The sequence below is a fragment of the Amblyraja radiata genome, chromosome 2, assembly GCF_010909765.2.
Source record: "Amblyraja radiata isolate CabotCenter1 chromosome 2, sAmbRad1.1.pri, whole genome shotgun sequence".
Classification (NCBI taxonomy): domain Eukaryota; kingdom Metazoa; phylum Chordata; class Chondrichthyes; order Rajiformes; family Rajidae; genus Amblyraja; species Amblyraja radiata.
The window spans coordinates 108673766-108690140 of record NC_045957.1 but is presented as its reverse complement, the minus strand read 5'-3'; the positions used below and the strand labels follow the sequence as shown (position 1 = coordinate 108690140).

The 16375-nt window shown below is 43.7% G+C and overlaps 1 protein-coding gene across 1 annotated transcript in view; it reads left to right on the top strand.

Annotated features, from left to right (window-relative positions):
- cubn (cubilin) overlaps window positions 1–16375 on the top strand; it is a 209237-nt gene that overhangs the window by 40179 nt on the left and 152683 nt on the right. The window contains exons 11-13 of the mRNA XM_033039905.1: window positions 6458–6623; window positions 9878–10097; window positions 11730–11860. Of these exons, the coding sequence (XP_032895796.1) occupies window positions 6458–6623; window positions 9878–10097; window positions 11730–11860 (517 nt within the window). The remainder of the gene's footprint in view (window positions 1–6457; window positions 6624–9877; window positions 10098–11729; window positions 11861–16375) is intronic.

The window sequence follows — 16375 nt, the reverse complement described above, 5'->3', positions numbered from 1 at the left end:
TGTAATCATTCATCCTTGTTTACTCTTAGAGTAACCTTCAACATTCTGTTTCCTCTTCATGAATTAAAAAGGATATCCTCCTATTTGTCTGACAAATGGGTGCAATAAAGAATACTCTTATTTCACGATTAGTTTTATTGCCCTTAGTCTGGTTTCCAATATTCTATGTTTATCTTTACTCCAACTAAGTATACCTTATAGCCTAAACACTTCCTAAATCTATCAATTGCCTCCCCTAACGTGTTCTTTAAGTTATCTACTCTATATTGGCCTCTTTTTCCCATTGCATCTGAGTACAGTGTATTCAGACCTCTTCACTTTTTCCATATTTTGTTACGTTACAGCCTTATTGCAAAATTGATTACATTTTTTAATCATCAATCTACACACAATACCCCATAATAAAAAAGCGAAAACAGGTGTTTAGAAATATTTGCAAAGTAATTAAAAATAAATAACTGAAATATTACATTTACATAAGTATCCAGACCCTTTACTCGGTACTTTGTTGAGGCACCTTGGGCAGCGATTACAGCCTCAAGTCTTAGGTATGATGCTACAAGCTTGGCACACCTGTATTTGGGTCATTTCTCCCATTCTTCTCTGCAGATCCTCTCAAGCTCTGTCTGGTTGGATGGGGAGTGTTAATACTCAGCTATTTTCAGGTCCCTCAGAGATGTTCGATCAGGTTCAAGTCTGGGCTCTGGCTGGGCCACTCAAGGACATTCACAGACTTGTCACAAAGCCACTCTACATGGTCGTGGCTGTGTGCTTAGGGTCGTTGTCCTGTTGGAAGGTGAACCTCCGCCCCATTCTGAGATCCTGAACGCTCTGGATCAGGTTTTCATCAAGGATCATTCTGTACTTTGCTCCGTTCGTCTTTCCCTCGATCCTGACTAGTCTCCCAGTTCCTGCCGCTGAAAAACATCCCCACAGCATGATGCTGCTACCACCATGCTTCACCATAGGTATGGTATTGGCCAGGTGATGAGCGGTTCCTGGTTTGCTCCAGACGTGACGCTTGGCATTCAGGCCAAAGAGTTCAATCTTGGTTTTATCAGACCAGAGAATCTTGTTTAGGTGCCTTTTGGCAAACTCCAAGCGGGCTATGTGCCTTTTACTGAGGAGTGGCTTCCGTCTGGCCACTCTACCATAAAGGCCTGATTGGTGGAGTGCTGCAGATATAGTTTTCCTTCTGGAAGGTTATCCCATCTCCACAGAGGAACTGGAGCTTTGTCAGGGTGACCTTCAGGTTCTTGGTCATCGCTCTGACCAAGGTCCTTCTCCCCTGACCGCTCACTTTGGTCAGGCGGCGAGCTCTATGAAGAGTCCTGGTGGTTCCAAAGTTCTTCCATTTAAGGATGACGGAGGCCACTGTGCTCTTCAGGACCTGCAATGCTGCAGAAATTGTTTTATACCCTTCCCCAGATCTGTGTCTCGACACAATCCTGTCTCATAGAAACTAGGTGCAGGAGTAGGCCATTCGGCCCTTCGAGCCTGCACCGCCATTCAATATGATCATGGCTGATCATCCAACTCAGTATCCCATACCTGCCTTCTCTCCATACCCTCTGATCCCCTTAGCCACAAGGGCCACATCTAACTCCCTCTTAAATATAGCCAATGAACTGGCCTCGACTACCCTCTGGCAGAGAGTTCCAGAGATTCACCACTCTCTGTGTGAAAAAAAGTTATTCTCATCTCGGTTTTAAAGGATTTCCCCCTTATCCTTAAGCTAAGACTCAGAACTGCTGTAGCTTTGGGAGCAACAGCAGCAGGAGTTTAGCAAGAGATACGACTGATTGGCTCTAGCCCAAGTGGGAGGAGAGAAGTGAAAACAGTTAAAGTAGGTGCCAAGGACAGGCAGACTTGACTCAGAACTGCTGTAGGTTTTGGGAGCAACAGCAGCAGGAGTTTAGCAAGAGATACGACTGATTGGCTCTAGCCCAAGTGGGAGGAGAGAAGTGAAAACAGTTAAAGTAGGTGCCAAGGACAGGTAGACTTGACTCAGAACTGCTGTAGGTTTGGGAGCAACAGCAGCAGGAGTTTAGCAAGAGATACGACTGATTGGCTCTAGCCCAAGTGGGAGGAGAGAAGTGAGTCAGTGCTGGGAAAACAGTTGAAAACTGAGGAATTTGCTTTGTAAATTGGTAAATCAGGCAATTTATCAGTCAATTTAAGCAAGACTGCTCTTTGCGAGCGGCAGTGAGTGAAGTGCCCTGTGAGAAAAGTGTGAGTCTTTGGCTCGAGAGTCTTCGGCAAGGAGACGAAAGAAGGAAATGTCAGGCAAGCTGATTCAGTGCGATGCTTGCAGTATGTGGGAGGTCAAGGACACCGCTAGTGCCTCTGGCTGCTACAAATGCGAGAAGTGCATCCAGGTGGAGCTCCTGAAGGGCCGTGTTGGGGAATTGGAGAAGCAAGTGGATGACCTCCGGTTCGTCCGAGAAACGGAGTCGTTCCTCGACAAGTCCTACAGAACGATTGTTACACCTAAGGTACTGGAAGAGAGAAGGTGGGAGACAGTGAGAACGGTAGGGAAGCATGGAATGCCAACGTCCCCGGGTGTTGTACCTCTTGTGAACAGGTTCACCCACTTAGAAGCTGTCGGGACAGAAGAGGTGCTTACACTGGGCGACGGACTGGCTTGTGATGCGAATAGGGCTGTTGAGCCAAAACCAAAAAGGCCTAAGGCAGGCAACGCCATTGTAGTGGGAGACTCCATTGTGAGAGGTACCGACAGGGGTTTCTGCGGCAACAGAAGGGATGCGAGGATGGTGTGCTGCCTTCCTGGTGCCAGGATCCAGGATGTCACGGACAGAGTGCAGAAAATCCTCAAGGGCGATGGTGAACATCCAGAAGTGGTAGTGCATGTCGGCACAAACGATGTCAGAAAGAAGGGGATGAATATTCTGCAGCGTGACTTTAGAGAGCTCGGAAAAATGCTGAAAAGCAGGACCTCCAGGGTTGTTATCTCCGGTTTGCTTCCAGTTCCTCGTGCTGGCGAGAGCAGGAACAGGGAGATACGGAACCTGAACGTGTGGCTGAGGAACTGGTGCACGGGGCAGGGATTTAGATTCTGTAATATATTTTTTTATTAAAGGTAATCAATTACAATGCTTCAAACAACTTTATATCAAATTAATTCAATTTGCATTAAGTAAAACACTAATAATACTTATCTACTATTTTTTTTAGAAATAATGATAGAAAAAGAATAGAACAGTTATAAATCATTAAGAAAGTGATTAAATAATAATTTGATTATATATAAGAAAGAAAAGAGAAACGAGAAAAAAAAAAAAAAAAAAAAAAAAAAAAAATAAAAACCACAATATGTATTGTTAATAACACTACTACAAGTGATAGTATCAATAAAGACATATATGTTAATTCCAATATAAAAATGAATTATTCTCACCAAATCCCGCAGGGTGCACGCCGAGCTGTGTTGCCAAGAACAGCTACTTCTCTAAATACTGTATATATGGAGACCATATCTGTTCAAAAGAATTATACTTGTCCAATAGGACAAATCTAATTCTTTCCAGATGTAACGTCTCCATCATCTCTGCTGCCCACATTTTGGTTGTGGGGGGATTTAGATTCTTAGATCACTTTGATCTGTTTTGGGGTAAGGGGGAACTGTACAAAAGGGACGGATTGCATCTTAACAGGTGGGGGACCAGCATTCTGGCAGGCAGGTTTGCCACTGCTACACGGGTGGTTTTAAACTGAATAAGGGGGGTGGGGCGTCGAATGGGATAGTGGAGGATGGAGTTAAAGGGAAAGGGTTTCTTAAATGTGTGAGCGTAGAGAAAGAGGGGTGTAAAATGAGGGTAGAAGCAATAGGTAGCAAGGTGAAAAGTAAAAGTGGCAGGCAGACAAAACCAGGGCAAAAATCAGAAAGGGCCACTTTTCAACATAATTGTATAAGGGGTAAGAGTGTTGTAAAAACAAGCCTGAAGGCTTTGTGTCTCAATGCAAGGAGCATTCGTAATAAGGTGGATGAGTTGAATGTGCAGATAGCTATTAATGACTATGATATAGTTGGGATCACGGAGACATGGCTCCAGGGTGACCAAGGCTGGGAGCTGAACATCCAGGGATATTCAATATTCAGGAAGGATAGAGAGAAAGGAAAAGGAGGTGGGGTAGCATTGCTGATTAGAGAGGAGATTAACGCAATGGAAAGGAAGGACATTAGTTTGGAGGATGTGGAATCGGTATGGGTAGAGCTGCGAAACACTAAGGGGCAGAAAACGCTGGTGGGTGTTGTGTACAGGCCACCTAACAGTAGTAGTGAAGTTGGAGATGGTATCAAACAGGAAATTAGAAATGCGTGCGACAAAGGCAAAACAGTTATAATGGGTGACTTCAATCTACATATAGATTGGGTGAATCAAATTGGCAGGGGTGCTGAGGAAGAGGATTTCTTGGAATGTATGCGGGATAGTTATCTAAATCAACATGTAGAGGAACCAACGAGAGAGCAGGCTATTTTAGACTGGGTATTGAGTAATGAGGAAGGGTTAGTTAGCAGTCTTGTTGTACGTGCCCCCTTGGGCAAGAGTGGCCATGATAAAGACTTCCCCAACATCGGGAGCAATCTTCCTGCATCTAGCCTGTCCAACCCCGTAAGAATTTTATAAGTTTCTATAAGATCCCCTCTCAATCTCCTAAATTCTAGAGAGTATAAACCAAGTCTATCCAGTCTTTCTTCATTACAGTCCTGACATCCCAGGAATCAGTCTGGTGAACCTTCTCTGCACTCCCTCTATGGCAATAATGTCCTTCCTCAGATTTGGAGACCAAAACTGTACGCAATACTCCAGGTGTGGTCTCACCAAGACCCTGTACAACTGCAGTAGAACCTCCCTGCTCCTATACTCAAATCCTTTTGCTATGAAAGCTAACATACCATTCGCTTTCTTCACTGCCTGCTGCACCTGCATGCCTACTTTCAATGACTGGTGTACCATGACACCCAGGTCTCGCTGCTTCTCCCCTTTTCCTAGTCGGCCACCATTTAGATAATAGTCTGCTTTCCTGTTTTTGCCACCAAAATGGATAACCTCACATTTATCCACATTATACTGCATCTGCCAAACATTTGCCCACTCACCCAGCCTATCCAAGTCACCTTGCAGTCTCCTAGCATCCTCCTCACAGCTAACACTGCCCCCCAGCTTAGTGTCATCCGCAAACTTGGAGATATTGCCTTCAATTCCCTCATCCAGATCATTAATATATATTGTGAATAGCTGGGATCCCAGCACTGAGCCTTGCGGTACCACACTAGTCACTGCCTGCCATTGTGAAAAGGACCCGTTTACTCCTACTCTTTGCTTCCGGTTTGCCAGCCAGTTCTCTATCCACATCAATACTGAACCCCCAATGCTGTGTGCTTTAAGTTTGTATACTAATCTCTTATGTGGGACCTTGTCGAAAGCCTTCTGGAAGTCCAGATACACCACATCCACTGGTTCTCCCCTATCCACGCTACTAGTTACATCCTCGAAAAATTCTATAAGATTCGTCAGACATGATTTACCTTTTGTAAATCCATACTGACTTTGTCCAATGATTTCACCACTTTCCAAATGGAGGTCTACGGACAATACCTTCGTCTTCATGGCTTGGTTTTTGCTCTCACATGCACTGTCAACTGTTGGACCTGATATAGACAGGTGTGTGCTTTTCCAAATCATGTACAATCAATTTAATTTACCACTGGCGAACTCCAATCAAGTTGTAGAGACATCTCAAGGATAATCAATGAAAACAGGATGCACCTAAGCTCAATTTTGAGTGTCATAGCAAAGGGTCTGAATACTTATGTAATATGATATTTCAGTTATTTATTTTTAATTACTTTGCAAAAATTTCTAAACACCTGTTTTCACTTTTTTTATTATGGGGTATTGTGTGTAGATTGATGATAAAAATGTTTTATAATATAATCCATTTTAGAATAAGGCTGCAAAGTAACAAAATGGGGAAAATGTGAAGGGGTCTGAATACTTTCTGAATGCACTGTATGTATGCTTTTAAGTTAGACATATATACCTACAAATTTTCTTATAATTTCCAGCATTTGCAATATCATTCATCTAAATCAAACATACAATGGTTTGACAAATTGGATGTTGGTTTGAGATATCTTTTGCTGACATTTTTAGACCCAGAGTTTACAGTCTCCAGATAAGGGCCTGCCCATTCCAGAAAGATAAGACATTTCTTCAGCAAGAGGTTAATAAATATTTGACACTCTCAATTCAACAGGCAGAAAAGGTGTGCTGGTATAAAATATTTTTATCAAGGAGCCGCATAGATAAAGGACAGAATGACCTGTTCTGATTCTTAGCTTCTTAAGTTTCCTAAATCTGTAGAAAACTGTTTTATGTGTTCCTATTGATAAAGCCTGTTCCTCGATTGAAAGGAATTTATTCATTTTCAGATCAGAGATGGTGCTGTTGAAGACTCTCCACTCATTGGGAAATATTGTGGTGCAGTACTTCCACCTACAGTATGGTCAATGCAGCCGTCCATGTACATCAAGTTTAAGATGGATTCTAATGAGGCTAACAATGGATTTCAAGCAGAGTATGAATCAGCAAAGAAAGGTGTTTTGAAATTATTTTGTGCTGCATGTATTTTTTTCTTAATCAGTATTATACCTACAGAATTGTAAGACTCTTCTTATAATAATGGCCTTACTGGGACCAAGCCTCAATGGAGAAACCCGTACAATAGCACATATATTGGCGGTGCAGGCTCAAAGGGCCAAATGGCCTCCTCCTGCGCCTATTTTCTATATGTGGCATCTTACTCCTTCTGCCAGTGGCAAAATAATCCAGAGATTGATAAATTCAGATTGCATGTTGACATTTATGGGTATTCAAAAATCTGGCAAGTTCTGTGTTGCCCACAGAAAAAATGGCCATGCAAACTGGTAAATGCTTTGCTGCTTTGGCCCATAGTGATCTCCAGAGTCACCAGACTCACTTTACATGTTTAATTTTTAATGCTTGAAAAGTAACTTATTTTGTGTGATACATACTAGTTCATAAAGCCCACAGCCAGAGAATTTTACAAAAAGCATAAGAAAAATACATTGACTTCTGAATCAACCATATACTGTAATAGGTTTGTTGACACAAGGAACTGAAGGTTCAGTCATAGTCAAACATTAACATTAGCAATTTCCATATTGCACCCTTGCTTGGTCTGGGAAGTGCATCTTTCACAATTCACAATACACAATACAATTTATTTGTCACTTGAACCTCACAGATGTTGGGGAAGTCTTTATCATGGCCACTCTTGCCCAAGGGGGCACGTACAACAAGACTGCTAACTAACCCTTCCTCATTACTCAATACCCAGTCTAAAATAGCCTGCTCTCTCGTTGGCTCCTCTACATGTTGATTTAGATAACTATCCCGCATACATTCCAAGAAATCCTCTTCCTCAGCACCCCTGCCAATTTGATTCACCCAATCTATATGTAGATTGAAGTCACCCATTATAACTGTTTTGCCTTTGTCGCACGCATTTCTAATTTCCTGTTTGATACCATCTCCAACTTCACTACTACTGTTAGGTGGCCTGTACACAACACCCACCAGCGTTTTCTGCCCCTTAGTGTTTCGCAGCTCTACCCATACCGATTCCACATCCTCCAAACTAATGTCCTTCCTTTCCATTGCGTTAATCTCCTCTCTAATCAGCAATGCTACCCCACCTCCTTTTCCTTTCTCTCTATCCTTCCTGAATATTGAATATCCCTGGATGTTCAGCTCCCAGCCTTGGTCACCCTGGAGCCATGTCTCCGTGATCCCAACTATATCATAGTCATTAATAGCTATCTGCACATTCAACTCATCCACCTTATTACGAATGCTCCTTGCATTGAGACACAAAGCCTTCAGGCTTGTTTTTACAACACTCTTACCCCTTATACAATTATGTTGAAAAGTGGCCCTTTCTGATTTTTGCCCTGGTTTTGTCTGCCTGCCACTTTTACTTTTCACCTTGCTACCTATTGCTTCTACCCTCATTTTACACCCCTCTTTCTCTACGCTCACACATTTAAGAAACCCTTTCCCTTTAACTCCATCCTCCACTATCCCATTCGACGCCCCACCCCCCTTATTCAGTTTAAAACCACCCGTGTAGCAGTGGCAAACCTGCCTGCCAGAATGCTGGTCCCCCACCTGTTAAGATGCAATCCGTCCCTTTTGTACAGTTCCCCCTTACCCCAAAACAGATCAAAGTGATCTAAGAATCTAAATCCCTGCCCCGTGCACCAGTTCCTCAGCCACACGTTCAGGTTCCGTATCTCCCTGTTCCTGCTCTCGCCAGCACGAGGAACTGGAAGCAAACCGGAGATAACAACCCTGGAGGTCCTGCTTTTCAGCATTTTTCCGAGCTCTCTAAAGTCACGCTGCAGAATATTCATCCCCTTCTTTCTGACATCGTTTGTGCCGACATGCACTACCACTTCTGGATGTTCACCATCGCCCTTGAGGATTTTCTGCACTCTGTCCGTGACATCCTGGATCCTGGCACCAGGAAGGCAGCACACCATCCTCGCATCCCTTCTGTTGCCGCAGAAACCCCTGTCGGTACCTCTCACAATGGAGTCTCCCACTACAATGGCGTTGCCTGCCTTAGGCCTTTTTGGTTTTGGCTCAACAGCCCTATTCGCATCACAAGCCAGTCCGTCGCCCAGTGTAAGCACCTCTTCTGTCCCGACAGCTTCTAAGTGGGTTAACCTGTTCACAAGAGGTACAACACCCGGGGACGTTGGCATTCCATGCTTCCCTCCCGTTCTCACTGTCTCCCACCTTCTCTCTTCCAGTACCTTAGGTGTAACAATCGTTCTGTAGGACTTGTCGAGGAACGACTCCGTTTCTCGGACGAACCGGAGGTCATCCACTTGCTTCTCCAATTCCCCAACACGGCCCTTCAGGAGCTCCACCTGGATGCACTTCTCGCATTTGTAGCAGCCAGAGGCACTAGCGGTGTCCTTGACCTCCCACATACTGCAAGCATCGCACTGAATCAGCTTGCCTGACATTTCCTTCTTTCGTCTCCTTGCCGAAGACTCTCGAGCCAAAGACTCACACTTTTCTCACAGGGCACTTCACTCACTGCCGCTCGCAAAGAGCAGTCTTGCTTAAATTGACTGATAAATTGCCTGATTTACCAATTTACAAAGCAAATTCCTCAGTTTTCAACTGTTTTCCCAGCACTGACTCACTTCTCTCCTCCCACTTGGGCTAGAGCCAATCAGTCGTATCTCTTGCTAAACTCCTGCTGCTGTTGCTCCCAAACCTACAGCAGTTCTGAGTCAAGTCTGCCTGTCCTTGGCACCTACTTTAACTGTTTTCACTTCTCTCCTCCCACTTGGGCTAGAGCCAATCAGTCGTATCTCTTGCTAAACTCCTGCTGCTGTTGCTCCCAAAGCTACAGCAGTTCTGAGTCTTAGCTTAAGGATAAGGGGGAAATCATTTAAAACCGAGATGAGAATAACTTTTTTTCACACAGAGAGTGGTGAATCTCTGGAACTCTCTGCCAGAGGGTAGTCGAGGCCAGTTCATTGGCTATATTTAAGAGGGAGTTAGATGTGGCCCTTGTGGCTAAGGGGATCAGAGGGTATGGAGAGAAGGCAGGTACGGGATACTGAGTTGGATGATCAGCCATGATCATATTGAATGGCGGTGCAGGCTCGAAGGGCCGAATGGCCTACTCCTGCACCTAATTTCTATGTTTCTATGATCAGAATTGACAACAGTAAAAAGATGTATTCAATTTTTCACTCAGGCTTTCTCCTTGTATCAAACGGTTGTTGAAAAAATGATTTTCTTTGCAGGATGTGGTGAGATTTTGACACAATCAGTAGGTACCATTGCTAGTCCTGAACATTCTGGAGGATATCCACATGATGGCAAATGTATCTGGTATATCTCGGTTCAGGCTGGACATGTTATCCATTTGGCATTCATCTCCTTTAACATGGATATCATGAACTGCAGCAAGGAATATGTTGAAGTGTATGATAATCATGTTAACCATGGCCGACTAATAGGAAGGTAAGAAGTCATAACATTTGCATTTTCTGTTTGTTAATAGTTATTTTAATGTGTCCAACGTTTCCAAAGGATCCAGTATTGTTAGGCTTGTCTGCAAAAAAAAATTAGCAGGATTAATGTGTAATAAATTTCCAAAGAATTTAGTCAGATCCCCTTATTTATTACACTGTCATTAATTAATGTTTAGTTTATTTATTGTCACGTGTCAGGTACAGTGAAAAGCTTTTGTTGCGTGCTCCCCAGTCAGTGGGAAGACAATACTTTATGACAATCGACCCATTTACAGTGTATAGATACGTGAAAGGGGAATAACATTTCGTGCAAAATAATGCCAGCAAATTCTGAATGAAGATAGTCCGAGGGTCCCCAATGAGGTAGATATGACAGATTCCAAAAGTAAAAGGGTATACGTGCATCATCTGTTAATTTTTTGGATTTGCATGAGTTTTCAAACCATTGATTTAGCCATTTTTATTTAGAAGAACATTCCAGCTGGTCAAATTGTATACAGATTTCTCATGAATTTGGGCAAGCAAGGGCTCTATCTTGGACAGAGGAGGTCAGCATCAATGTTTACTGTGATGGAAGGAGAGTGTGAAAATCGACAAAAAATAACACGCCTAAAGGACCTGTCCCACTTACACGACTTTTTCGGCGACTGCCGGCACCCGTCATAGGTTGAAAATTCAGCAGTGACCAGAAAGACGCTACGACTCCTTGGGTGACTAGGAGGCCTCTCACGACCATACAGGCGACCCCTGGCGACATGTCGCAGGTGTTGCGGGGTGTCACCAGGGAGCATGTCGCCAGGGGGTCACCTGTATGGTCGTGAGAGGTCGCCAGGGGGTCGCCTGTATGGTCGTGAGAGGTCTCCTAGTCACCCAAAAGTTGTAGCGTCTATCTGGTCCCCGCTGAATTTTCAACATGTTGAAAATTTTCGGCGACATATGTCGGGTAGTCGCCGAAAAGGTTGCGTAAGTGGGACAGGCCCTTTACTATTATTAATATTGTTATTATTATTATCAATTCTTTTCATGAGGTGCAATTTTATTTTATTCTGGATTAGCAAATGACACCCGATCTCTTGTGACCATCAACACGCACATACGCATGTGCATGCACACGCACAGGCATGCGCACACGCACACAAAGAGTAAAACAACCTTCATACTTACCCAGTAATAAAGTCACCAGCAAGGAACTTCAGCAAATGATGTAACGTGACAACTCTATAGACATTTGTTTTGTCTTTTTCTATTTTTGTCAAGGTCACTGGTAGCAATAAGAACTATTTTTGAGAAAGTCAGGCCAACTGATTCTTTTCAATTAATTCACTGCTATCTTGTTAACATTGGACAAGATCCATGTCCTATAAATGTGAATCTGGATTCTAAACTTGCTTCCTTTGGGTAAAGAGCCTGAATTGTCTGGAACTGTTTCTCACAGCAGTTTTGCAAGATTTAAAAACATGATTTGTTACGTAACATAATTTTGTTCAAGTGTGGTTCCCCATCCTCTTTATCGTCCACAAAAATTGAATCTTTGCGCTGTTTTGAAATAGCCTCCTCTGTGCTCTTAATGTCTGTGAATATTATTTTACATAGCAACCATAAACATTTATTTCACTTATAGATACTGTGGTTGGTCTGTCCCTCCATCTCTAACCAGCAGTGGCAACTCAATGAGCCTGGTTTATGTGTCTGATTCAAACGCACCAACAGAGGGATTCCTGGCAATGTATGATTCCCTTGATGCTTCAACAGGTACATTGTCTGTTACAGTGTTGTTTGTCAATGTACAACGAGAACAGTAATTTTCTACCTCTACCTAAGATACAGGTGTTGGTGGCAAACCCTGCACATAATGTCTATACTAATTGTTCTTGAGATGGTGTTCTTTAGCTACCAGTCATGGAACTGCCGTAACATGTTCTCTTAGAAAATTGCTAGATTTTGATCCAGCAATGCAGGAATAGCAATGAATGTTGTTTTTGTTTAGTATTGTCATGTGTATTGAGGTACAATGAAAAGCCATTTGCAGTGTACAGATGCAGGATATAGGGTATATCATTTAGTGCAAGATAATGTCTGATTAAAGATAGTGCAAATGTCTCAAATGAGGTAAATGGAAGGTCAAGCCCACACTCTAGCTGGTGCAAAGACGGTTTTAGTTGCAACTAAACAACTAGGAAGAAACTGTCCCTGAATTTGGAGCTATGCCTTTTTAAACTTATCTTCCTCTTGCTAGATAGGAGAGGGGAGGACATGGAGTGACTAGAGTGAGACTGGTTCTTGATTATGCTGATGGCCTCGCCAAGGCAGCATGCAGTATAGATGGGGTCAATGGAAAGAAGATTCTTTTGCGTGATGGTCTGGGTTACGTGTACAACTTTCTTGCTGTCTTGGATGGAACTGTTCCAAAATCATGCTGCGGTGCATCCTGATAAAATGCTTTCTACAGCACATCTGTAGAAGTTAGTGAAGGTTGTTGGGAACATGCCTAACTTTCTAAGCCTTCTAAGGAAGTTAGATGTGTTGATGTGCTTTCTTGGCCATGACTTTGATGTGGCTGGTTCAGGAAAATTTGCTGGTGATATTTATTCCAAGAACTTGAAGCTTTCAACTATCTCTACATTGGCGCCATTAATGTATACTAGGGTGTGTTTACTGCTTCGCTTCATGAAGTCAATTACAATCTCCTATGTCATGCTAACATTGATGGAGAGGTATTGTGCTACCAGGTTACGAGGTTCTCAACCTTCTTTCTGTATTCCGTCTTATCATTATTTAATGTCTGGCCCACTATGGTGGTGTATTCTGTGAGATTGTTAATTGAGTTGGATTTGTATTTAGCTGCACAGTCATAAGTGTATAAGAAGTATAGTTGGGGCTGAGAACACATCCTTGCATGTGTTGAGGAATATCTGAGAGGATGATTTGTCCTCTATCTTCAGTGGTCTGTTAGTCAGGAAGTCGAGGATTCTGTTGCTGAGTGGAGTGCTGACTCCAAGTTCCATGAGATTGGAGATGAACTTGGCAGGGATAATGGTACTGAAAACAGAAATTTGCAGGTGATGACATTCCTGTATGCTTACTGGCCAATGCTTCATAGAAACAAAATACCTCAGCTGTTAGATATCTGAGGTAAAACAGATAATGTACAGCCAGCTTATATAAAAAGAGAGACAGAAGTAATATTTCAGGTCAATAGACAATAGGCGCAGGAGTAGGCCATTCGGCCCTTCGAGCCCAATGTGATCATCGCTGATCATCCCCAATCAGTACCCAGTTCCTGCCTTCTCCCCATATCCCCTGACTTCACTACTTTTAAGAGCCCTATCTAGCTCTCTCTTGAAAGCATCCAGAGAACCTGCCTCCACCGCCCTCTGAGGCAGAGAATTCCACAGACTCACCACTCTGTGAGAAAAAGTGTTTCCTCGTCTCTGTTTTAAATGGCTTATTCCTTATTCTTAAACTGTGGCCCCTGGTTCTGGACTCCCCCAACATCGGGAACATGTTTCCTGCTTCTAGCGTATCCAAACCCTTAACAATCTTATATGTTTCAATGAGATACCCTCTCATCCTTCTAAACTCCAGAGTGTACAAGCCCAGCTGCTCCATTCTCTCGGCATATGACAGTCCCAATCAATATGACGATCAATTTATAACAAGTTCAATTTATATTTATAATTTAATTGACTTAAAATGACAAAATTTATAACAAATAGAAAGAATGGTGATCAGGCTCTGAATCCATACTCCAACATCGGTCGGTGGGTTCTTAAAACGTGTATTTTAAAACAAACTATCGAATTGCTTTACGAGAACAAAGAATTGCCAGTTGGATGGCATTCCATTCTTTTCACTGGTTTTGGAGCCCTATATGGAGTATTTTCAGAATTGCATTTTGTGTAGTTCCCTTGGGAGGAAACTGACAAAATTGTTTTCCAAGCTATTATTAGGATTTGCACAAACTGTGCATTAATCATCAGAACTAGACGGGAAGGGTAAGGCACAAGCTGGAGTCCATAACTGTTGATTTTGCTTTTGATAGCCTTATTCTCATTTGTAAAGCTTTATGGAAGCCATTCTGATGATCTTTTTGCAAATATACTGACAAACCTCTTAAGTCTCTTCCCATGGAAAATTGAGCGTTATTAATAATTTAATCAACAGAAACAAAGCTATATATTTTGCAACACTAAAATACATTTTCCATAGAAGAGGATTAATTAAATTTTCTTATTTTCAAAAAATAGTGATCAATATTTTTTATTATCGCCGTATCTCTATTATTCTTCAAGGATTTGGTTTTAATTGCAAGCCAAGAGCATGTGAATCAAAATGAAATATTAAAATATATTTTTGGAATATACAATAGTCCCATACAATTGAAGTGGAGAACTTCATGAAATATCATGACTAAAGCAGGCAGTGAAGAAAGTGAATGGTATGTTAGCATTCATAGCAAAAGGGTTTGAGTATAGAAGCAGGGAGGTTCTACTGCAGTTGTACAGGGTCTTGGTGAGACCACACCTGGAGTATTGCGTACAGTTTTGGTCTCCTAATCTGAGGAAAGACATTCTTGCCATAGAGGGAGTACAGAGAAGGTTCACCAGACGGATTCCTGCGATGTCAGGACTTTCATATGAAGAAAGACTGGATAGACTCGGCTTGTACTCGCTAGAATTTAGAAGATTGAGGGGGGATCTTATAGAAACTTACAAAATTCTTAAGGGGTTGGACAGGCTAGATGCAGGAAGATTGTTCCTGATGTTGGTGAAGTCCAGAACAAGGGGTCACAGTTTAAGGGTAAGGTAGAAATCTTTTTGGACCGAGATGAGAAAAACATTTTTCACACAGAGTGGTGAATCTCTGGAATTCTCTGCCACAGAAGGTAGTTGAGGCCAGTTCATCGGCTATATTTAATAGGGAGTTCGATGTGGCCCTTGTGGCTAAAGGGATCAGGGGGTATGGAGAGAAGGCAGGTACAGGATACCGAGTCGGATGATCAGCCATGATCATATTGAATGGCGTGCTGGCTCGAAGGGCCGAATGGCCTACTCCTGCACCTATTTTCTATGTTTCTATGTTTCTATGTTGCTGCAAGTAAGAATTTAATTACAATACAACAATACAATACAATACAAATGTATTGTCATTTGAGCCTCAGTGAGACTCCAACGAAATTTCGTTTACACAGCCATACAAACAAAGACAATGTCCTACAGACATACACACAATTAAATTCACACAAACATGGGTTCACTGTGATGGAAGGCAAAGTCTTTTCTCTCCCCTGTTCTCCATGTCTCTCCCGATGTCCAAGCCCCAGGTGGGTGATGATAAGTCCCACGGTCATTTTAGGCCGCGCGGGGCGATTTACGGACCCGCTCCCGGTCTGAAAGTACAAGGTTGGAACCCCCACGGGCGCTGGTGAGTCCCACGGCCATGAAGCCGCGCCAGGTGATGTACGGTCCCGGTCCGGGTCGTTCCAACCCCGCGACACGGGCTGGAGAGGTCGCATTGCGGGAGCTCCGGGAAGCGGTCTCTCTCTCCCCCCGGACCCGTGAGTTCCCGATGTCCCAGTCCACCGGACCTGCGGCTGCTTTGCTGGAGCCTCCGAGCCCCAGGAGTCGAGTCGCAGCAGCGAGTCACCACCGCTCCCCACGTTCCGAGGCCGGCCAGCCCCACAATGGTGAGTAGTCCGCAGCTCCGCAGTCTCCCGAGCCCCTGGGTCGTTCAGGTTGGAGGTCGCTCCACGGTGCTAGGCCCCAACGACAAACGGAGACCCGACAGGGAAAAGGTCGGGTCTCCCAGACAGGGAAGAGATTTTAATTAGTTTCCCCCTGCAGTTGGACAGGCTAGATGCAGGAAGATTGTTCCCGATGTTGGGGAAGTCCAGAACAAGGGTTCACAGTTTAAGGATAAGGGGGAAGTCTTTTAGGAGGCGCCGTCCTGTGTATGGCTGCCTAGCCTGCAGCTGTCCTTCTTTTTCACTTTTTATTTTTTATTTTTAGTGAGTTTTAGTGTTTTGTTTTTAGGAGGTCTAGACTTTTTTATGTGGGGGGAGGGGGAAACTTCTTTCTAGGGTCCCTACCTGGTCGGAGAGGCAGCTTTTCTCCGGGCTGACCCGTCCTCGCGGCCTACCAGCGGGCCTGGAGCGGCGTTTTCCTGTCGGGGACCTCCCAGAACCTCGGCTTCGGCGGCGGCACAGCGCTGGAGCGCTATCGCGGAGTGGAGCAGGCGATGCCCTGCCCGGGTCGCCGCGCTGGAGCT